This window comes from Salminus brasiliensis, chromosome 1 (genome assembly GCF_030463535.1).
Source record: "Salminus brasiliensis chromosome 1, fSalBra1.hap2, whole genome shotgun sequence".
Lineage (NCBI taxonomy): Eukaryota > Metazoa > Chordata > Actinopteri > Characiformes > Bryconidae > Salminus > Salminus brasiliensis.
The window spans coordinates 9,082,711-9,102,002 of record NC_132878.1 but is presented as its reverse complement, the minus strand read 5'-3'; the positions used below and the strand labels follow the sequence as shown (position 1 = coordinate 9,102,002).

Genomic DNA, 19,292 nt, shown 5'->3' with positions numbered 1-19,292 from the left:
AAGTCAGGCATGTCCAGCTGAGATACACAAGGAGAATGTTCCGATTTGAAGGGAAGGCTAAACAGACTAGAAAGTCACATTACATTTTCTGGCTAAACTGGAAATCCTGTTCATAACTTAATCCCAAAGTCAAGCCTGTCCATTAGGAAGAGCGCTGGGGGCACTCCTGTAGGACAATCCTCAACTTTGCACTCAAGTTATTCTAAAATGTGTGTATGTGTATAAGCTTTCCCTGATACAGTTAAAGTCAGCTTCTTTACAGAACAGCTACCAGTAAAAATGGTTTTTAGTAATGGTCAATATCTGCCTAATGAAAGCAGGATTTCTCAGTTTAGCCAGATAATGTAACGTAATGTCCAATAGAAAAAGAGCTGTTAGACATCCCTTACACAAATACTACCTCTGCTTTCCCCCCCTAGTGAACAGGATTGACTTTGGAATTAAATTATCTGGCTAAATTTAAACTCCTGTTCATAGCTTAATCCCAAAGTCAAGCCAGTCCATTAGGAAAAGGGACACTGGGGACATTCCTACTGGACAGTCCTCAACACTGGGCTCAAGTTATCCTGCTAAACTGAGAAATCCTACATGGTAAATGTGTGTATAAACGTTTCTGGATGCAGTTAAATCTACGTCTATACAGAAAGGCTACCTAAAGGCTAGCCTAAAGTCAAGGCATGTCCCGCTGAGACACACAAAGGGAATGTCCTATTTGAAGGGAAAGCTCCTATGGTTAAATTATCTGGCTAAACTTAAACTCCTGTTCATAGCTTAATCCCAAAGTTAAGACAGTCCATTAGGAAAAGGGACACTGGGGACATTCCTACTGGACAGTCTTCAACACTGGGCTCAAGTTATCCTGCTAAACTGAGAAATCCTACATGGTGAAATGTGTGTATACGAGTTTCTGAATGCAGTTAAATCTACGTCTATACAGAAAGGCTACCTAAAGGCTAGCCTAAAGTCAAGGCATGTCCCGCTGAGACACACAAAGGGAATGTCCTATTTGAAGGGAAAGCTCCTATGGTTAAATTATCTGGCTAAACTTAAACTCCTGTTCATAGCTTAATCCCAAAGTTAAGACAGTCCATTAGGAAAAGGGACACTGGGGACATTCCTACTGGACAGTCTTCAACACTGGGCTCAAGTTATCCTGCTAAACTGAGAAATCCTACATGGTGAAATGTGTGTATAAACGTTTCTGAATGCAGTTAAATCTACATCTATACAGAAAGGCTACCTAAAGGCTAGCCTAAAGTCAAGGCATGTCCCGCTGAGACACACAAAGGGAATGTCCTATTTGAAGGGAAAGCTCCTATGGTTAAATTATTTGGCTAACCAACGCAAGATTTCTCAGTTTAGCCAGATAAAGTAAGCCTAACGTCGATCATGTCCAATGGGAAAAGAGCTGTTAGACATCCCTTACACAAATACTACCTCTGCTTTCCCCCCCCCCTAGTGAACAGGATTGACTTTGGGATTAAATTATCTGGCTAAATTTAAACTCCTGTTCATAGCTTAATCTCAAAGTCAAGCCAGTCCATTAGGAAGAGCGCTGGGGGCAGTCCTGTAGGATAAGCCTCAAGATAAGGCTTTTAGTAATGGTCAATATCTGTCTAATGAAAGCAGGATTTCTCAGTTTAGCCAGATAACGTAACGTAATGTCCAATAGAAAAAGAGCTGTTAGACATCCCTTACACAAATACTACCTCTGCTTTTCCCTCCTAGTGAACAGGATTGACTTTGGGATTAAATTATCTGGCTAAACTTAAACTCCTGTTCATAGCTTAATCCCAAAGTCAAGCCAGTCCATTAGGAAAAGGGACACTGGGGACATTCCTACTGGACAGTCCTCAACACTGGGCTCAAGTTATCCTGCTAAACTGAGAAATCCTACATGGTAAATGTGTGTATAAACGTTTCTGGATGCAGTTAAATCTACGTCTATACAGAAAGGCTACCTAAAGGCTAGCCTAAAGTCAAGGCATGTCCCGCTGAGACACACAAAGGGAATGTCCTATTCGAAGGGAATAGGTTAAATTATCCTATGGTTAAATTATCTGGCTAACCAACGCAAGATTTCTCAGTTTAGCCAGATAAAGTAAGCCTAACGTCGGTCATGTCCAATGGGAAAAGAGCTGTTAGACATCCCTTACACAAATACTACCTCTGCTTTTCCCCCTAGTGAACAGGATTGACTTTGGGATTAAATTATCTGGCTAAACTTAAACTCCTGTTCATAGCTTAATCCCAAAGTTAAGACAGTCCATTAGGAAAAGGGACACTGGGGACATTCCTACTGGACAGTCTTCAACACTGGGCTCAAGTTATCCTGCTAAACTGAGAAATCCTACATGGTAAATGTGTGTATAAACGTTTCTGAATGCAGTTAAATCTACGTCTATACAGAAAGGCTACCTAAAGGCTAGCCTAAAGTCAAGGCATGTCCCGCTGAGACACACAAAGGGAATGTCCTATTCGAAGGGAATAGGTTAAATTATCCTATGGTTAAATTATCTGGCTAACCAACACAAGATTTCTCAGTTTAGCCAGATAAAGTAAGCCTAACGTCGGTCATGTCCAATGGGAAAAGAGCTGTTAGACATCCCTTACACAAATACTACCTCTGCTTTTCCCCCTAGTGAACAGGATTGACTTTGGGATTAAATTATCTGGCTAAATTTAAACTCCTGTTCATAGCTTAATCCCAAAGTCAAGCCAGTCCATTAGGAAAAGGGACACTGGGGACATTCCTACTGGACAGTCCTCAACACTGGGCTCAAGTTATCCTGCTAAACTGAGAAATCCTACATGGTGAAATACCCCCAAGCGTGTGTGTGTGTGTGTGTGTGTGTGTGTGTGTGTGTGTGTGTGTGTGTGTAAAAGCTAGCAAGCAAGCAAGCTTTCCCGGATAGAGTTAAGTCGCCATCTTTACAGGAGAGCTACCGGTAGAGTGGGAGCTCCAACCCGCCGACAGAGCCGCACACAGCCGCCCGCCCAGCCTCGCTCCAGCGCCGCCCGTTCCCCACCGCCCAGCGCCATGGCAGACCGAGAGCACTTCGTATACCAGGCGAAGCTCGCCGAGCAAGCGGAGAGATATGACGGTAAAGTGGAAGTTGCCTTTCTTTGCGGCTCTCGGTGAACATTGCGGTATATCTGCCCCTCACACACACACACACAAGCCGCTTCCATCCCAGGCCTCCCCCCCCTCTCTCTCCCCGGTCCCTTTTTAGACTTTTGGGCTTGTTGAACGACCCCCAGCTTGTCGTGGACGACCCTACACCATCCCGCATCGCTTATAAACACACGTATCGTTTAATTCGCCCTGTTCTCGTCTTGTTTCCCGCTGTGTGGCTTCAAATGGGAGGGGAGCGACATTGCTGGGAAAGGCCCCCCGTACTACTTTAATTAGCAGGCTAGCTGGCTAGCGAGCTAAATAGCCCCCCAGAGCAACCCAACCAAGCCAGATCGGCTCGTTTAAAGCCCCGTAGACATGTCGTATGTGTGTGTTTGAGATTTTAAGGGGTGTTAAGTAGACCGAGGTCGCCTCTAAGCACCGCAGGATGAATGGTTGGGGTGAGACTAGCACGCTGACCGAGTCACGTTATTAGCTTGAAGCTAACTAGCGAGCTATGGCTAGCTGGCTAGCTGAGCTCAGAGATGGGGTTTTAGGGGGTTATCAGCGCAGAAATGAAGTCGCTGGGTGTTTCCAGCAGGAGATGTGAGGTTAGAGAGCTGGCTGGTGCTGTGTGAAGTCTGTGATTTGTATAAGTTTAGGATTTGCGGCAGCTGCGCAGCGGTGCTGTGGATTGGGTTTCAGGTGGGATCCAGTAACACGTTAGCCACTAGCGAGGTGAGCTAACTAGTGATTTAAAGGGGTTGAGTCAGAGCACGGTGCTTTGGCAGTTGGTGGGTGTCGAAGTTTAATGTTTAACATGGATTTAGGAACTTTTTATCGTCTCAGAGTGTGTAAAAATGCGTAAATTGGCGTTTTATTCGGAACTCTCCGTTCCACCTTAAATGGTGCAGCACTTACGTTCTGGCGCCCCAGGCGCCAGAACGTAAGTGCTGCACCATTTAAGGTGGAACGGAGAGATCCCCAACATCATCTCCCTAATCTGCTTTTCTTGCTCAAAATTAAGAAAACAAACCCCAGCCCAGCCAAGTAAGGTGTCCAACTTGTCTGCAACATATGTGGGAACATTATTAGCCAGGATATATAAACTCATGCTACACAAAAACAGGTGATAAACCACCCTAAATGTCCAGCTTGTAAACAAACACGTATTTCAATAGACCTGAACGTTGTGCCTTGCATGGATGCTTCTAGGCCACACCCTCAACATTAGTGACATTACAGCATGGACACAAGAGAAACACACACACACACACACACACACACACACACACACACACAGAGCAAAAAAGCAGTGAGTTGCCATAGCAATAAGGCTGTCATCATTGTCTAAATCACAGTGTGTGCTTTGTTAAGAGGAGGGCCTGGACTCTCTCTGTGTGTGTGTGTGTGTGTGTGTGTGTGTGTGTGTGTGTGTGTGTGTGCATGCGTCAGGGTGTTGCGCAGGTCGGTCAATTTCTAATATCTAGGCCGTGCTGAAGAAAGTGGCATGACTATACACACACACACACAGGCGTTTCCGTATGGAGATGCTATTGATCAGGAGAAATGGACCATGGACCTCTTTTACATTGCCACCAACGCTCAGGGACTTCATTTATTTATTTTTAATATATAAAGGGTTCAAGGTTGATCCATTATTTATAGAAATATCGGTCCAGGAACGTTGGTTTGCATCATGTTTTTCATGCCGTTTGGCTGAGGCTCTTATCCGGAGGAAGGTTACTGGTATTAGAGGGGGGCCAATGCAGTGTTAGGAGTCTTGCCCAAGGACTCTTATTGGTGTAGCGGGACCGAGACTCGAACCCCAGTATCTTACATGGCATGGGAGCTTGTCGGGAGTGCTTTTGGTAGTGACTGTAGAAAACATGGACAGTTCAATGGACTGTCTCTGAAAAGCAGTGAAGCAACCACTGGGCTAGCGCCTCTGCTGGCTGGTTGCAGTATGACGTGTAGCTCTGCCCACCCCCATATATTTCAATGACCCTGTCTCCAAATTCCAACTGCTTGCCTCTGACAAAGCCTTTTTTTTTATTTTACCCCAGTAATCAGTTATCAGTTATTAAACCTATATTCTGCTCTATTGTAAGTAGGTAATCGGCCTTTAATTGCACGAGGGATGTAGCCCCTGAATCGGGACACACTGTATGGGTGTACCGAATTGGCTATAACTGGGTGTGGTTCATCCGCGCCTGAGCGTTCTGCTTTCCTGTAGTTCGAATCTGGGCTGGCATTTGCTTTAAAGCAGTTCCATTGTATGTCCAAAAGTTTGTGGACACCCCTAATCTGTTGATTCGGTTGTATTACGGAGCACCAATAGAAAAGCATTGGCAGTAGAAAGGGAAGCCCTGGAGTTTTAAAGCCCTCACCGTTGTGCTGTGGACTACTGCTTGATCGGCAGCACTACACATCCAGCGTCACTGGACCTGACCTCACCAATGCTCTTGGGGCTCATTGCCATCAAATTCTCGCTGCATTGTTCCACAATCTGTCGCATTGCCCTGAGAACCATTTGAAGCACCTGTGCTTTTTTTTTTTCTGGAGGGTACCATTGGATGAGCGGGTGTCTGTAAATCTTTGGCTGTATGTAAAGTACAGTGTGTCCAAATGTTTGTGGACACCTATTCTAATAAATTCATTCAGCTACTTTAGGTTGCACTCATTGAGACAGAGGTATTGGCAGTAGAATAGGACTCTCTGGAGCAGATAAACAGGAACCTGTGGACACCGTGCTGCCTAATGCCAGGCGTGGGCTAGAGGGGTTTAAAGCCCCCCAGCATTGAGCTGTGGAGCTACTGTGTTCTCTGGAATGATGGATGATGCTCCATCCAATACTTTTGGGATGAGGTGGGTGCTAATTATCCAACAACCTGACCTCCAACAACACCCCTTGTCACGAAATGCAATCAAATCCTCACAGCAGTGCTCCTCCAAAATCTAGTAGAAAGCCTTCTTCCCTGAACAGTAGAGCCAGTTACTCCAACAAAAGCCAGATAAACATTTTTAATGCCTTTGATTTCAGGAGAGGTGACGGATCTACTGAGACTGACATGATTCCAGTATCCTCTTGCATCATCATGTGTCTGGTTTCCTCTCCTCTTCCCACCTACCCCACCTATCCCTGCGTGATCAAGGAGCTTTTCCACTGGCCCGGGCCTGGGGCCTCCTAAGGTGGTCATTTAGTCTGGTTTGACCTGTTTTAAGAAATGACGAGTATTCGTTTAGGAGAGCCGTTCCAAGACACTCCTTCACCATCTGTGTAACTGCCCTCAGCCTGAAGCAGGCCTTTCTCCTGACCTGCTCTACTACCCTTTAAATCCTGCCCCTTAGCTAAAAGATAATGGATGGCAAGCCTTTCCCCAAGCTTTCCTGTTGCTTGAGTGCAGAATTCGTTCTTAGGCCTCATCACAAAGCTGCACAAAGACACTGGCTTAATCTGTAGCTCCAAGAAATGGACCGAGGACTGTGTTGTGATATGGCTTCGTATTGTGCTTATGTGTTATGCCTTGGTGATGACTCTGCTTACAATTTCATAACTGTTATAATCTGGTGTTGTGTGTTTTTGTGTGTATGATCATGGGCATTAGGGCTGGGCAATTAATCGCAGATGAATCAAAACCGTCAGAACCTCTAATCGACAATCTTTCCCATGTTGTCGTCTTCTTCTTCTCATTGTTATTATTATTATTATTATTATTATTATTATTATTAATAATTGTGTAAGTGCTTTCCCTGCTATGTTCATGTACTCATGTCCCCTTAAAAACATACCACCGAGTGTGTAGTCACCTGACTTCCCCCCTTCCAGTCTGCGTCATGGAAACACCATGAAGGAAAACTCAAACACCGAGCCAGCTGAGCAGCTCGAGCTGCTTCTACAGTTATTAATTTATCATAATCATAATGCTGATTTGGGGTCATATACAAATCCGCCTACTAGTGCTGGGGAATTGGAGGTTTTATATGTTTTAAATAAAAGCTCCATTTGAAATATTTTAATGTCACATTCAATATCAGTGTGATGATATATAATCTGTATCGGTTGTATTAGAGCTGGGCAATATTACAATTTTATCGTATTGTGATAAAGTTTGTTGTCATGATACACTATGCTTTTATGAGTGTCGTGGATATCGTCAGTGCTTAAAGATCACTGATTAACTGCACGTTTCATTACAAAGAGTGGAATCAGTCGTATTTCATTCAATAGAGTGAGGCATATTTTATGTAAAAATCACGATTCTTAGTATGGGAGTTTTTATTTTTAGTTTTTTTTTTTATTGGTGCAATTTGTCTACAGAACAAAATATCACAATAAATATTGCATACTGTAAAAATGCCTTTAAAAATCATGATGTAAACTTTTTCTATGTCGTCCAGCTCTAGGTTGTATCAGTGTGGTTTACTGAACAGGCTAGTCCTCCTGTGCAGTGAAACGAGGTCAACCAGTAAACTTTAACACAGCTATGTAACAGAGTCAGTTGGGGTGTTTGGGGCTACCACGATAGCATGATATTGAAAAAAAACTGACTTTCAAATATTATAATTTTTCTTTTTTCTGCAAGATTTTTTGCAAGATTTCACCAGAAATTGATCAGTGATTAACGTGTCTTGATCATAACAATGCAATTATCTCAAAATAAAATCTTAATAAACTATATGCCTTGGGGATACAGGCAATAAAAAATGAGAGTAATGTGTGTTTCCTGTTTGTGTGGAGCAACAAAATAAAAAAATAAAAATAATAATAATAATAAATATAATTGTATTTGGCGTTGCGTCTGGCATTGCACGTCCTGCGATGTGTCCCCTGCACATGCACACATTGCGCTAACGGGTCTAAACTGATTTATTGTGCAGCCCTAATTCAAAACATGCTAAATATGAAAGGAAAGAGTATATGAAATATAATCAACACTACTGAGGCGGGTGGGTGCAGTGTGCAGCTCGAAGGCAAGCTGCTAACTGTAATATAAGGAAAGGCAATATAAGGAAAACTTGCATAGCAGTGGGGTTCGAGTCTTGGTCCCGATCTGAAATGGCTACACTGCGCTACACCAATAAGAGTCCTTGGGCAAGACTCCTAACACTGCATTGGCCCCGCTCTGTAATACCAGCGCTCCGGGTAAGAGCCTCAGCTAAACGCCATGGAGAACGTGATGCAAACCAACGTTCCTGGACCGATATTTCTATAAATAATGGATCAACCTGTCTTGAACCCTTTATATATTAAAAATAAATAAATGAAGTCCCTGAATGTTGGTGGCAATGTAAAAGAGGTCCATGGTCCATTTCTCCTGATCAATAGCATCTCCATATGGAAACGCCCGTGAGTGTGTGTATAGTCATGCCACTTTCTCCAGCACGGCCTAGATATTAGAAAGTGACCGACCTGCGCAGTGTTCGTCCTTGTCTATTTGACTTTGGTTAGTGGTGTTATCCGTTACACCACACCATGATGTGGCCACCGAGCCCCAGCATGCTCTTCAGTTTTGCACTGGAGCTGCACGACTCTAACAGGAATCACCAGTGCAGTTTCTTTCCTACAGTAGAGTCACAGCTCCAGAGCAGGAGTAGAGAAGCTGACCTGTTCCTCAAGGACCTACGTGCTTGAATGACGCAATGGCTGATCGTTTCCAGTGAAGGTGTGCAAAGAATGCGCATGCCCTGCTGTAAAAGCACTGCAGGTCTTACAGCGGAAGACCTGTTACTCCATGATCCGCATGCCCCACTTATCGGGAGCAGGTGAGGGTCTTAAAAATGGGAGGAAAGCTGGAGAGCAGGCATTCCTTGCCGAGCTCTTCTTCACTTCGCTGTGTTCAGGGTCTCCTCAGACCCCGCTCAGCCGTCTGGAGCCCGGCAGGCAGAGAGTGCAGCTGGGGTCGGGCCAGGCGAGCACACGAGGGAGGTGTCTGTCTGTCTGTCTCTCTCTCTCTCTCTCTCTCTCTCTCTCTCTCTCTCTCTCTCTCTCTCTCTCTCCCTCTCTCTCTCTCTGTGTGTGAGAGACAGACAGTGAGAGTGGGGGGCAGGGGGTTGATTCTCCGCTCTTACATAAGCTCTGAAAAGAACAGAACAGGCTAGTCCAGTCCGGTCCCCCTCTGTGCATATGGAGCTCAAGCCTGGCCTCCTCAGAGGAAGCGGTCCTGCTAGAACACTCTTCGCCTCTCTGTCTCCTTCTGGACGACTCGGCCAGTCTCCCTTTTTTCCCCGGCTCTTTCTTGTTTCACATTTCTCCCGCTACCTTTTAGTGGTACAAAAGTATTGGGACGCCTGCTCATCTGTCGTTTCTTCTGAAGTCAAGGGTTTTAAAAAGAGTTGATCCTGCTTTTTTTTTTTTGTTGTTGTTGTTGTGTAGGAAGTGTATCTACAATCCAGGGAAGAAGACTTTCTAAATATTTTGGAGGAGCATTGCTGTGAGGATTTGATTGCATTGAGTCATAAAAGTGTTAGTAAGGATGATCACCACCCTAACTAATCCTAAAAGTACTGGATGGAGCACCAACCATTATTCCAGAGAACACAGTCAGTTCCACAGCTCCACAGCTCAATGCTGGGGGGCTTTATACCCCTCTAGACCACGCCTGGCATTAGGCAGCATGGTGCCAATAGGCTCATGTTTATCTGCTCCAGAGAGTGCTATTCTAATGGCAGTGGGTGCAACTGACTGCTGAATGCATTAATTAGAAGAAGGTTTGGAGTCTGGAGCTCCGTGTTATCTTAGCTACATGCCTGGTTTAGACATTGGTCCAGTTTGCCCACAGAGCGCTTCTTGAACCTGCATCTGTTTCTCATGTTAATGAAGGTTTATTTGATTCTCTGTGGGGTTTATGGGTCACTGTTGTTGGCTGTTCTTACAGTGAACTATTCATGCTATGCAAAAAAAATCAGATCAGTCCCGATATTCACGTTTTCACCCCGCCACCCCGCCCAGCTTTACCTTTCAGCCCTCCCTCCCTCAGTCCTTCTCCTTTGTTCTCTCCCAGTTTGGCTATGAGGAAGTGAAGAGCAGCATTGCTCCAGGCACGGTGGGAGGGCCCGTCTCTGGCCACCCGGCCGACCTGCAGGAATTCCAGCGCAGTGCCGTAATGGTGATGCCCCCCTTTTCCTTTCCCCTCCCTTCCTTTCACTCCTCTACCACCACCACCGCCCTGCCAGGCACTTCCACAGCAGGCAGTCTACAGCAAGGAACCAGTCATAGATCAGCTTCGTCTGCTGTACTACCTCCCAAAGTCTCTCAGTGGAGATTTTTACGCCCTGCTGCAGCCGACCACACCCCCCACCTTTCCCCTTTACTCTCGAGACGCTGAGTAATTAAAGATATCAATCTGATGTTTGCTTTTCTTTCTTCATGTTCCTCAGGAGACTCACTCGACACCGTACGAACGCTAAGTGCATTTGGTTAACTGCTCTTGAACCTCTCCTCACGTTTCTAAGAAGGTTCTTTAAAAGAACCATCCATTGAAAGGATCATCAGAGCAGTGGTTCTCAAACTGGTCCTCCAAGAACCCCAAGATGGTCCAATTTTTTTCCCTCCAACTCAGTTCACAATATACAGGATTAAGTCAAACGTATGGTCCAGATGAGAGCCCTAAGAACCACTGCATGTGGTTTGTTATATAGAACCGGTTTATTAAATTCTACAGAACCAAAAAAGGTTCTATTACCCAACTTTTGCTTAAAATGCAGAATTGTCACAGTGCCAGAATTGAGATACCCATGAAAAATATTTCAATACTGCAAAAATGTTTCTTTCTTTTTTTATTAATAAAAATATATAAATTAAAATAATAATAAAAAATAAAATAATTTAAGTTATTAATAATAAATATTTGTACAATACATTAATTAATTTGTATTTTAAAAAAGGAAGAAAAGTCTTTCTCCAAGTTCTCTGAATTTGCACTGTACTACACTGTCCAAATATTAGTGGACACCCCTTCTAATGAATTCATTCAGCTGCTTTAAGTTGCACCCATTGCTCAGACAGATGTGCAAATGTACGCGCATGTGTGCACACACACAGCTTGGGTAGTCCTTATCGAAAAAGTACTGCCAATAGAATAGGACTGAGCTGTGCCAGGCATGGGCTAGAAGGGTATAAAGCCCCCCAGCATTGAGCTGTGGAGCAGTGGAACTGACTGGAACTGTTTTCTGGAATGATGAATGGTGCTCATTCCAATACGTTTGGGATGAGTTGGGTAGTGTTAGAGACCCTAAGACTCTAGAGCTGTGTGGTGTAGCCAAGGCTTTAGTAGCTAGATGCTAAGTCCCTCCCTATATAGTGCAGTTCCAATAAGGGAAGAGGAGCTTATATTGGTTACAGCCAATCGCTTGATTCTCTACTCTTCTATTTATTTGTTTGTTTGTTGGATTTTTCCCTCCCTTAAGTGTGTGTGTGTGTGTGTGTGTGTGTGTGTGTGTGTGTGTGTGTCCTTCATGTCCACTTTTGTTCCCTCCCATCTAAGCCTAAAACCTTGTGTGGTAGGCTTGAATTTGGACTTCCCCTCATTCTTTGCACAGCCTGACAGTAGGCTTAGAGTTTCAGCCGGACCGGCAAGGAGCTCTCCTCTCATTGGTTGAGCTGTGCTGACTGTGTTTCTCCAGAGGGTCCATTGCTATGTTTGGAACACCATAGATCATCCCAGAAGGCCATGCATCAGCACATGAGCTCTTTGGACAAGCCCTCCACTACGGCAGGCTCCTCAGGGTTTCCTTTCCGATGACCTCATCTCTACAGTTCCTCTGCTTATCTTCGCGGAGCTCTCGTTCCCTGGTGTCTGACAGAGGCTGGCCATGCCCTTGCTCTTCTCCAACTGAGTTATGAATGGACTCCTCCCTTCGCGCCTGGGCTTGACTCCTGAACGCCTTCCCCTGCTAGAAATGGCTGCTAGCCATGTCCGCATGCGCTACGCTAGGCGTAATCATGCGGCACACAGTCGGCCCGCGCTGTGGCTTCCATATACCTAGTCTGAGATCAGCTCTGCCCTGTATCTCCCCGTTGATGCAGTCGGGGAACGGCAGGTCCTCGATCAGCATAAACGGACAAGCCTGCACTCAGCACAATCGGTAATGGATGGCCTCTCTTTGCGTTCTGCTGCGCAAAGGGTGCTGGCAGTCCCCCAGCCTCTCCATTAGAGAGAGGAAGCGAGTGGGGTGGAAATGACGACGCTTTTAAATGGTGCCTCCTCCTAATCTCTTTAAAGATCTAAAAATGGATAAGGAACGGTGCAGGGAAGTGCAGCTCCGTGCCCAAGGCTCCCCTGGACAAGGTCACTTTTGATAACGCTTATTGGCCTAGATGTCGCTGCTAGGGTTGGGAGATGATGATGGAAACACTGATACGTGGTTCGTGTCTGCAGGATTATGGTGATGGAAGATATTACTGTACTCCAAATTACAGAGTTACAGAGTATCACATGAGCAATATGGTATTTTTTCCCCCTTTTCCACAGACCAAATGCACCAGTGGCAGATTTATTTATAAATTAAAAACAAATAAAATAATAATTGCTGACCTGCTTTGCTAGGTTAGGCTAGATTAACCAGCAAAAGCAGAGCACTACTTATTTACTTTATTTATAAGCTGGATAATGATAAATAACAGGGTGGTAAATAGGCCTATAAAACCCCATCTGAGCATTTTCCACCCCAGCCAAGGTCCCATACTAATATTTATACATCAAACAACTTACAAACACTCTATAACTGCTTTCAGGGGCACCTTTATCACCTGACATTATAAAATATTGTGAAGTAACATGACTACAGTAATTTGACACTTAAAGTAGTCAGTAGTCAGCTCTATTTGCCAATTGTACCTCTGTTAACCTCTGTAGGACCAGCCCTTTTTTGGGCAAAACTTTTGGCACTTTTAAAACCACACACCTATACCATAGCAACACCTTGGCAACCACCTAGCAACGGCTTAGCAGCCAATAACTGTACCAATGCAAAGACCTGGCAACCATCTAGCATAGGCTTAGCATCCAGCAGCAGCTTGCATGCTAAGAGTGCCCCCTACAGACGAAATTTGCCTGTCACCATAGCAGCGGCGCTCTGGAATCCAGCTCCAGATCTTTGATGAAAACTCTTCAGTGCACTTATACATCATTTACATATCATTTACATCATATTGCTACACGATGATGATGATGATGATGTTATACTTTATAACTAGTATATTCATTTATATGTATATACATGATATCGCTGCTGTCCTGTAAAAACCTCATATCTCCAAAATAGCAACTTTACAAGAGAAGGAGAAAAAACTCCATCCATCAGTGGAAGTGGAAGTCATTTTGGACCATACATTTTTACACAATATGAAGAACAGCTGCCAGATTCACTGAGTGGTTGGTGTGACGCAACAGATAACACCACTACCTGCCACTGAGCTCCCACACCACGTGGAATACTGGGGTTCGATTCCCGGTCTGGGTGACTGTGCAGCGCTACACCAATAAGAGTCCTTGGGCAAGACTCCTAACACTACACTGGCCCGTCTCTGTAATACGAGTAACCTTGTAAGTCACTCTGGATAAGAGCATCAGCTAAATGCTGTAAATGTAAATGTAATATAAATGTAAATTCACTTTATCAGTTCAGTTTAAACATCACTATGACTGGGGCCCAGAGTGGAGCAACTGCCTAAGTGCTGAAGACATTTTATCTCCGCCCAATGACGCTCTGTCTGTCGAGCCCCTCCTGGTCACCTTTGAAATCCTCACTCTCCACCATCTCTAGATGTTTTTCAGTGCTTGCTGTCCGTTGGTGTCCTCCACCGATCACGTTCAGCTGCCCACTGATGTTGCATTAGATGCTGCATCACGTCTTGTCCTTCACCCTTTCAGCACTGGTGCCGGCAAGTGAGGTGAAATTGACCAGGACTAAACTGTGGGAAAATCGACGTGCCTGTTTGAAGCTCCGCCTCACACAGGCTCCAATTGGCTGATACACCCAAGCATCAACCTTTTCAGTGATCAGTGGAGTGTTCTGTATGGATTGGTCCAGATCTGAGGTGTAAAAGCTTGTGGTTTCACAGACCTGGTTCATTTTAAATCAGTGCTTATTGCAGAAGCGAGCTTGTTCGACATGCCTCAGAGTTCAACCTCTAACCAAAGCCTGTACGTACTTCATCAGGCATGCTGTTGACTGGTAGGATCACAGCAGATTTGTGCAGTTACTGGGATTTTCTCTGTGCTTCTCTGAAAGTAACACAACAGCAGGAGGTTTCCATTACCTTCTAAATTCAGTGTCTCTCTGTCCTGGGCAGTCTGACTTGAGTCTGAAATGGATTTGATGGAGAATATAACTGTAGAACTGTCTGCTGGTTTCTTTGAGCTAATTTTAGCCCTGCTTGCTCCGAGAGTGAGCTGGATCCCTTAACAGCATGTTCAGTAGGCGCGTCTTGCTGAAGTGCCTTCAGTTTAAATACGGTCGTTATGAATTTGGCAGACGTTCGGCTTATTTTAGTGTTTTTCAGGCAGGCCATTGAAGTGGGGTGGGGTTTGGGATCTCTACAGGCCCCAAGATTCAGTAATGGGATACTTGAGCCACCTTATTCTATTGCAGTTATTTTATTAATTATTGGGGGGGGGGGTGCATCTAATTTAGCACTTCTTATGTACAGAATAAATGAAACTTCATGAACTTTATGATGATATTTCATGAACTTGTATAAGTAAGTTAAATGTACCTCTAATTTAATTTGTTTTAGTCATAATTTATTATTGGATTAGATCTCTTAGATTGAAATAATTGAAGTTTTTCACAGAAATGATATGTTTATATAATAATAATAATGTCCATATGGCACTAGATGGGACAAAGCATGATATGCAAACCGAACCATGACTTTTGTGTACTGTTGTGCCCCCACAGCAGAGGCTCTTGCCCAGTGACTCAGTACACCGTGCGTCCTCTTAGTAAACAAATGGGCTTAATACACGTTGTGAGAGTATTAACTAGTTACAATCAGATGTCGACATCAGCCCACAATTCCCTTATCGATGCAGACCTAGTTTTCCCTTACTTACATATTTGGGGGATGCTTTTATTTAGTGGACTGAAAATGAAGCCTTTAATAGATTGAAATGTCTGGCATGTCTGGCTGATATTCGCAGAAAATGCCGAACCAGGAAAAATAATCGAATTAGATCCAGTTCTGATGTTGTCTGCGTTTCTCTACCTGTGGGCTGGTCGAGTATTTGAGTAGTTTATGCTCATCCTAAGTGAAGAGCTTCAGTCGCAGAGCTCATTTTAAAGCTCTGCAGAGTTTATGGCTTTCTCTTTCTCCTCACATTCCAGTTGTACGCGTAGCTCCTTTCAGAGAGGCTGACGCTGTTTGTGGACTAATGGCTTCAGTTGTGCAATGCTGACACTCGCTGGAGGGCTTGACCGCTCTTTAACCCGCTCTCTCGTACCTATGCAGAACAGGCAATCAACCGGTCTTAACGGCCAAGAATTCCCCCCACGTTTAAGGTTGCTCAGCAACGAGCTCGGTGGGAAAGGTCGAAGGTGAGTGTGGGTAGAAATAACCACAGTGAACCTCCCTGCTTTGTACTGGTGGTGCGAATGACTGTGTCATTACTGCATATGAGGCAAAGGCTGTTAATCAGTGGCAGTTTTGGTGTAAATTGTCTAAAAAAACATGGCAACTTTTCATCCTTGAAGGGTCCTGACTCGGTCGCTGAGCTGTCAGTGGCGTGTTGGCACTGGCATTTTGTTTCTTCAAAATGATCATTTTACAGGAGAAGGAGAAAACCTTAAAAATGAAAGTCAATGTCAAATAATTCCAGGTCATTTTGGAGCATTTCTATTGGTCTATTTATTGTGACACTGTGATACAATGCAGCTCTGGAAAAAACTGCATAATTATGTTTGCGGCAGCCTTTTTATTCCAGGCATTTCATCAAACAAAGCTGAGTGACCTGAATTTGCAGACTATGGCCATAAAGTCACCCAACAGCGATGTTCAAGACTAGGGAAGAGTCTGCAGTCAAGGTTGTTTCATCATAGTGATTTCTGAATTAAATAAAATAAAAAGTATTTAGTCAGTCACCAATTGTACAAGTTCTCCCACTTAAAAAGATGAGAGAGGCCTGTAATTGACATCATAGGTAGACTCAACTATGAGAGACAAAATGAGAAGAAAAAATTCTGAAAATCACACTGTCTGATTTTTAAAGAATTTATTTGCAAATAATGGTGGAAAATAAGTATTTGGTCAATAACAAAAGTTCATCTCAATACTTTGTTATATATCCTTTGTTGGCAATGACAGAGGTCAAACGTTTTCTGTAAGTCTTCACAAGGTTGGCACGCACCGTTGCTGGTATGTTGGCCCATTCCTCCATGCAGATCTCCTCTAGAGCAGTGATGTTTTGGGGCTGTCGGCGGGCAACACAGACTTTCAACTCCCTCCAAAGGTTTTCTATGGGGTTGAGATCTGGAGACTGGCTAGGCCACTCCAGGACCTTGAAATGCTTCTTACGAAGCCACTCCTTTGTTGCCCTGGCAGTGTGCTTGGGATCATTGTCCTGCTGAAAGACCCAGCCACGTTTCATCTTCAATGCCCTTGCTGATTGAAGGAGGTTTGCACTCAAACTCTCACAATACCTGGCCCCATTCATTCTTTCATGTACACAGACCAGTCGTCCTAGTCCCTTTGCTGAGAAACAGCCCCAAAGCATGATGTTGCCACCCCCATGCTTCACAGTTGGTATGGTGGTCTTTGGATGCAACTCAGCATTTACTCTCCTCCAAACACAACGAGTTGTGTTTGTACCAAACAGTTCTACTTTGGTTTCATCTGACCATAAGACATTCTCCCAATACTCTTCCAGAACATCCAAATGCTCTCTAGCAAACTTCAGACGCGGCCGGATATGTACTGGCTTAAGCAGGGGAACACGTCTGGCACTGCAAGATCTGAGTCCCTGGCTGCGTAGTGTGTTACTGATGGTAGCCTTTGTAACGTTGGTCCCAGCTTTCTGCAGGTCATTCACTAGGTTCACCCGTGTGGTTCTGGGATTTTTGCTCACCGTTCTTGTGATCATTTTGACCCCACGGGCTGAGATCTTACGTGGAGCCCCTGATCGAGGGAGATTAGCAGTGGTCTTGTAGGTCTTCCATTTTCTGATTATTGCTCCCACAGTAGATTTCTTCACACCAAGCTGCTTGCCTATTGCAGATTCAGTCTTCCCAGCCTGGTGTGTGTATGTGTGTGTGTGTATATATATATATATATATATATATATATATATATATATATATATATATATATATTATTTTATTTTATTTATTTATTTTTTTTTTTTTTTTTCCCACACACACACACACATACTCTGTATGGACTCTCTGTAGACCTTCGAGTTTATCCTGCTTTTGTTGGAGTAACTGTCTCTACTGTCCAGGATGTTTGGTGATCACCAACCCACCTCTTCCCCAACTCATTCCAGAAGTATTGAATGGAGAACCATAGTTTGACATCTGAATACTGGGTGGGCTTTTTTACCCCTATAGCCCACACCTGGCATTAGACAGCATTGTCCTATTCTATTGACAGTACTTCTCTACAGCTGTGTGTGCATTTGCACATCTGTGTCAGCAGTGGGTGCAGCCTAAAAGAGCTGAATGCATTCGTGAGAGTGTGTGTGTGTGTGTGTGTGTGTGTGTGTGTGTGTGTGTGTGTGTTGATGCTACCAGCTCTGGATGGTTGAAGGCTGTCATTCGAACGCCATGGTACAGCTGACCACACTTGGAGGGGAACCCATAACCGCCAGTTCTGTTGTATCAGCTACTCTGAGAGCGAGGCCAATCCAGGCAAGGATTGCAGTGGCATTACTGGGGGTCGAAACCCAGCAGGCAGTCTCCCTATAAAGGGGCCAACGCAATGGCTGCACAACTTGGGTGCTGTGCTTAAACCATGCCCAGCATATGGCTGCTGTTAAAGTGGGTGCGTTGCAGTTATTAAAAGTGGCTGTTGGGCTGTTGTCCTTTTCTCCTTAACCACAGCCTTACTGACATGCCTCACTGCTGCAGGTTGTCCATAGTGTTCATGTATGTCAGCTCTATGACAGTGGTGTGAATAGAGCTTAAGACTGGCTCAGTAAAGTATCAGATAAAGTGTTCAGCCTAATATAGTCCGTACTGCACCCTTATGCATGACATGTCCGTGTCAGATCTGGGACGTTCCCATCAAACCGCTGTATAAATCCCATCCCCGTATTCAGTGCTGAGGACTAAATGCACAGCAGTAATTAATTAATTGTAAATCTGTGGGCCAAAAAAAATGTCACATCAGCAAACCTCTTGCCATCTTAATGCGATGCACTCAGCAAAAGAGAGCGAGGTTCACAAATGGGTCACGAGCGAACAGGTCCAAAGTCTGGTTGTGCTTTTAGAGACTGGATATCGGTGCCAGGGGCCTAACTGGGAACTGGCAAGTGCGACACCTAATGAAACGTTATGATCAAGTGCAGGCTGTTCACTAAACCACATGAATCTGCGACGATGAGCCAAAACATTACAACCGAATATGCTGTTGGTGCTGTCAAATAGCGGACTCCTACACTTCTGAAGGAGTCCTATGATGTCTGACATAAAGGTCTGTAAGTTGGGAGACGGAGCTGGAAAGGGTTGGACTTGTTGATCGGTAAATGGTCTACCTGTCCCTGGCTACCCACGTGATGTAAGAGTAAACAGGACTAATGGGATGAAGCAGCCTTCTTCCGTTGCTCCAAGGCCCTGTTGTGACGCTCATGTATCTATTGCAGGATGGTTTTACGGTAGATGGGGGTTAACATGGGCCCTCTGACCAGTCTAAAGTGTGTCTAGTGCTTGATTTGGTATTTTTTTAGACTGAATAACATTTGGTGTCTTCCTCACGATGTTGTCTGTAGTAGTTTGTTGTGGCGGTGGGGTTTGATGGTACTTAAGCCCTGTGTGTAGCGCCCTCCCACACACAGCACTGAATAGGAATAGGAAAAGGGAGCTGGACTGGTTTCCTCTGGGCATGCAGAACATATCAGCAGCCAATTTTATTATCTTATCAGTGTAATACTGGAATCACAGCCAGTAATTACAGCCAGTTATTTAACAGCCTATTTTTAGCTTGCAACGTGTGTGTGTGTGTGTGTGTGTGTGTGTGTGT

At 44.5% G+C, this 19,292-nt stretch overlaps 1 protein-coding gene across 1 annotated transcript in view; it reads left to right on the top strand.

Annotated features, from left to right (window-relative positions):
• Window positions 1-2,914: 2,914 nt before the first annotated feature.
• The window catches only part of ywhae2 (tyrosine 3-monooxygenase/tryptophan 5-monooxygenase activation protein, epsilon polypeptide 2), a 29,203-nt gene continuing 12,825 nt past the window's right edge, over window positions 2,915-19,292 (top strand). The window contains exon 1 of the mRNA XM_072659076.1: window positions 2,915-3,104. Coding sequence (XP_072515177.1) covers window positions 3,041-3,104 — 64 coding nt within the window. The 5' untranslated portion in view covers window positions 2,915-3,040. The remainder of the gene's footprint in view (window positions 3,105-19,292) is intronic.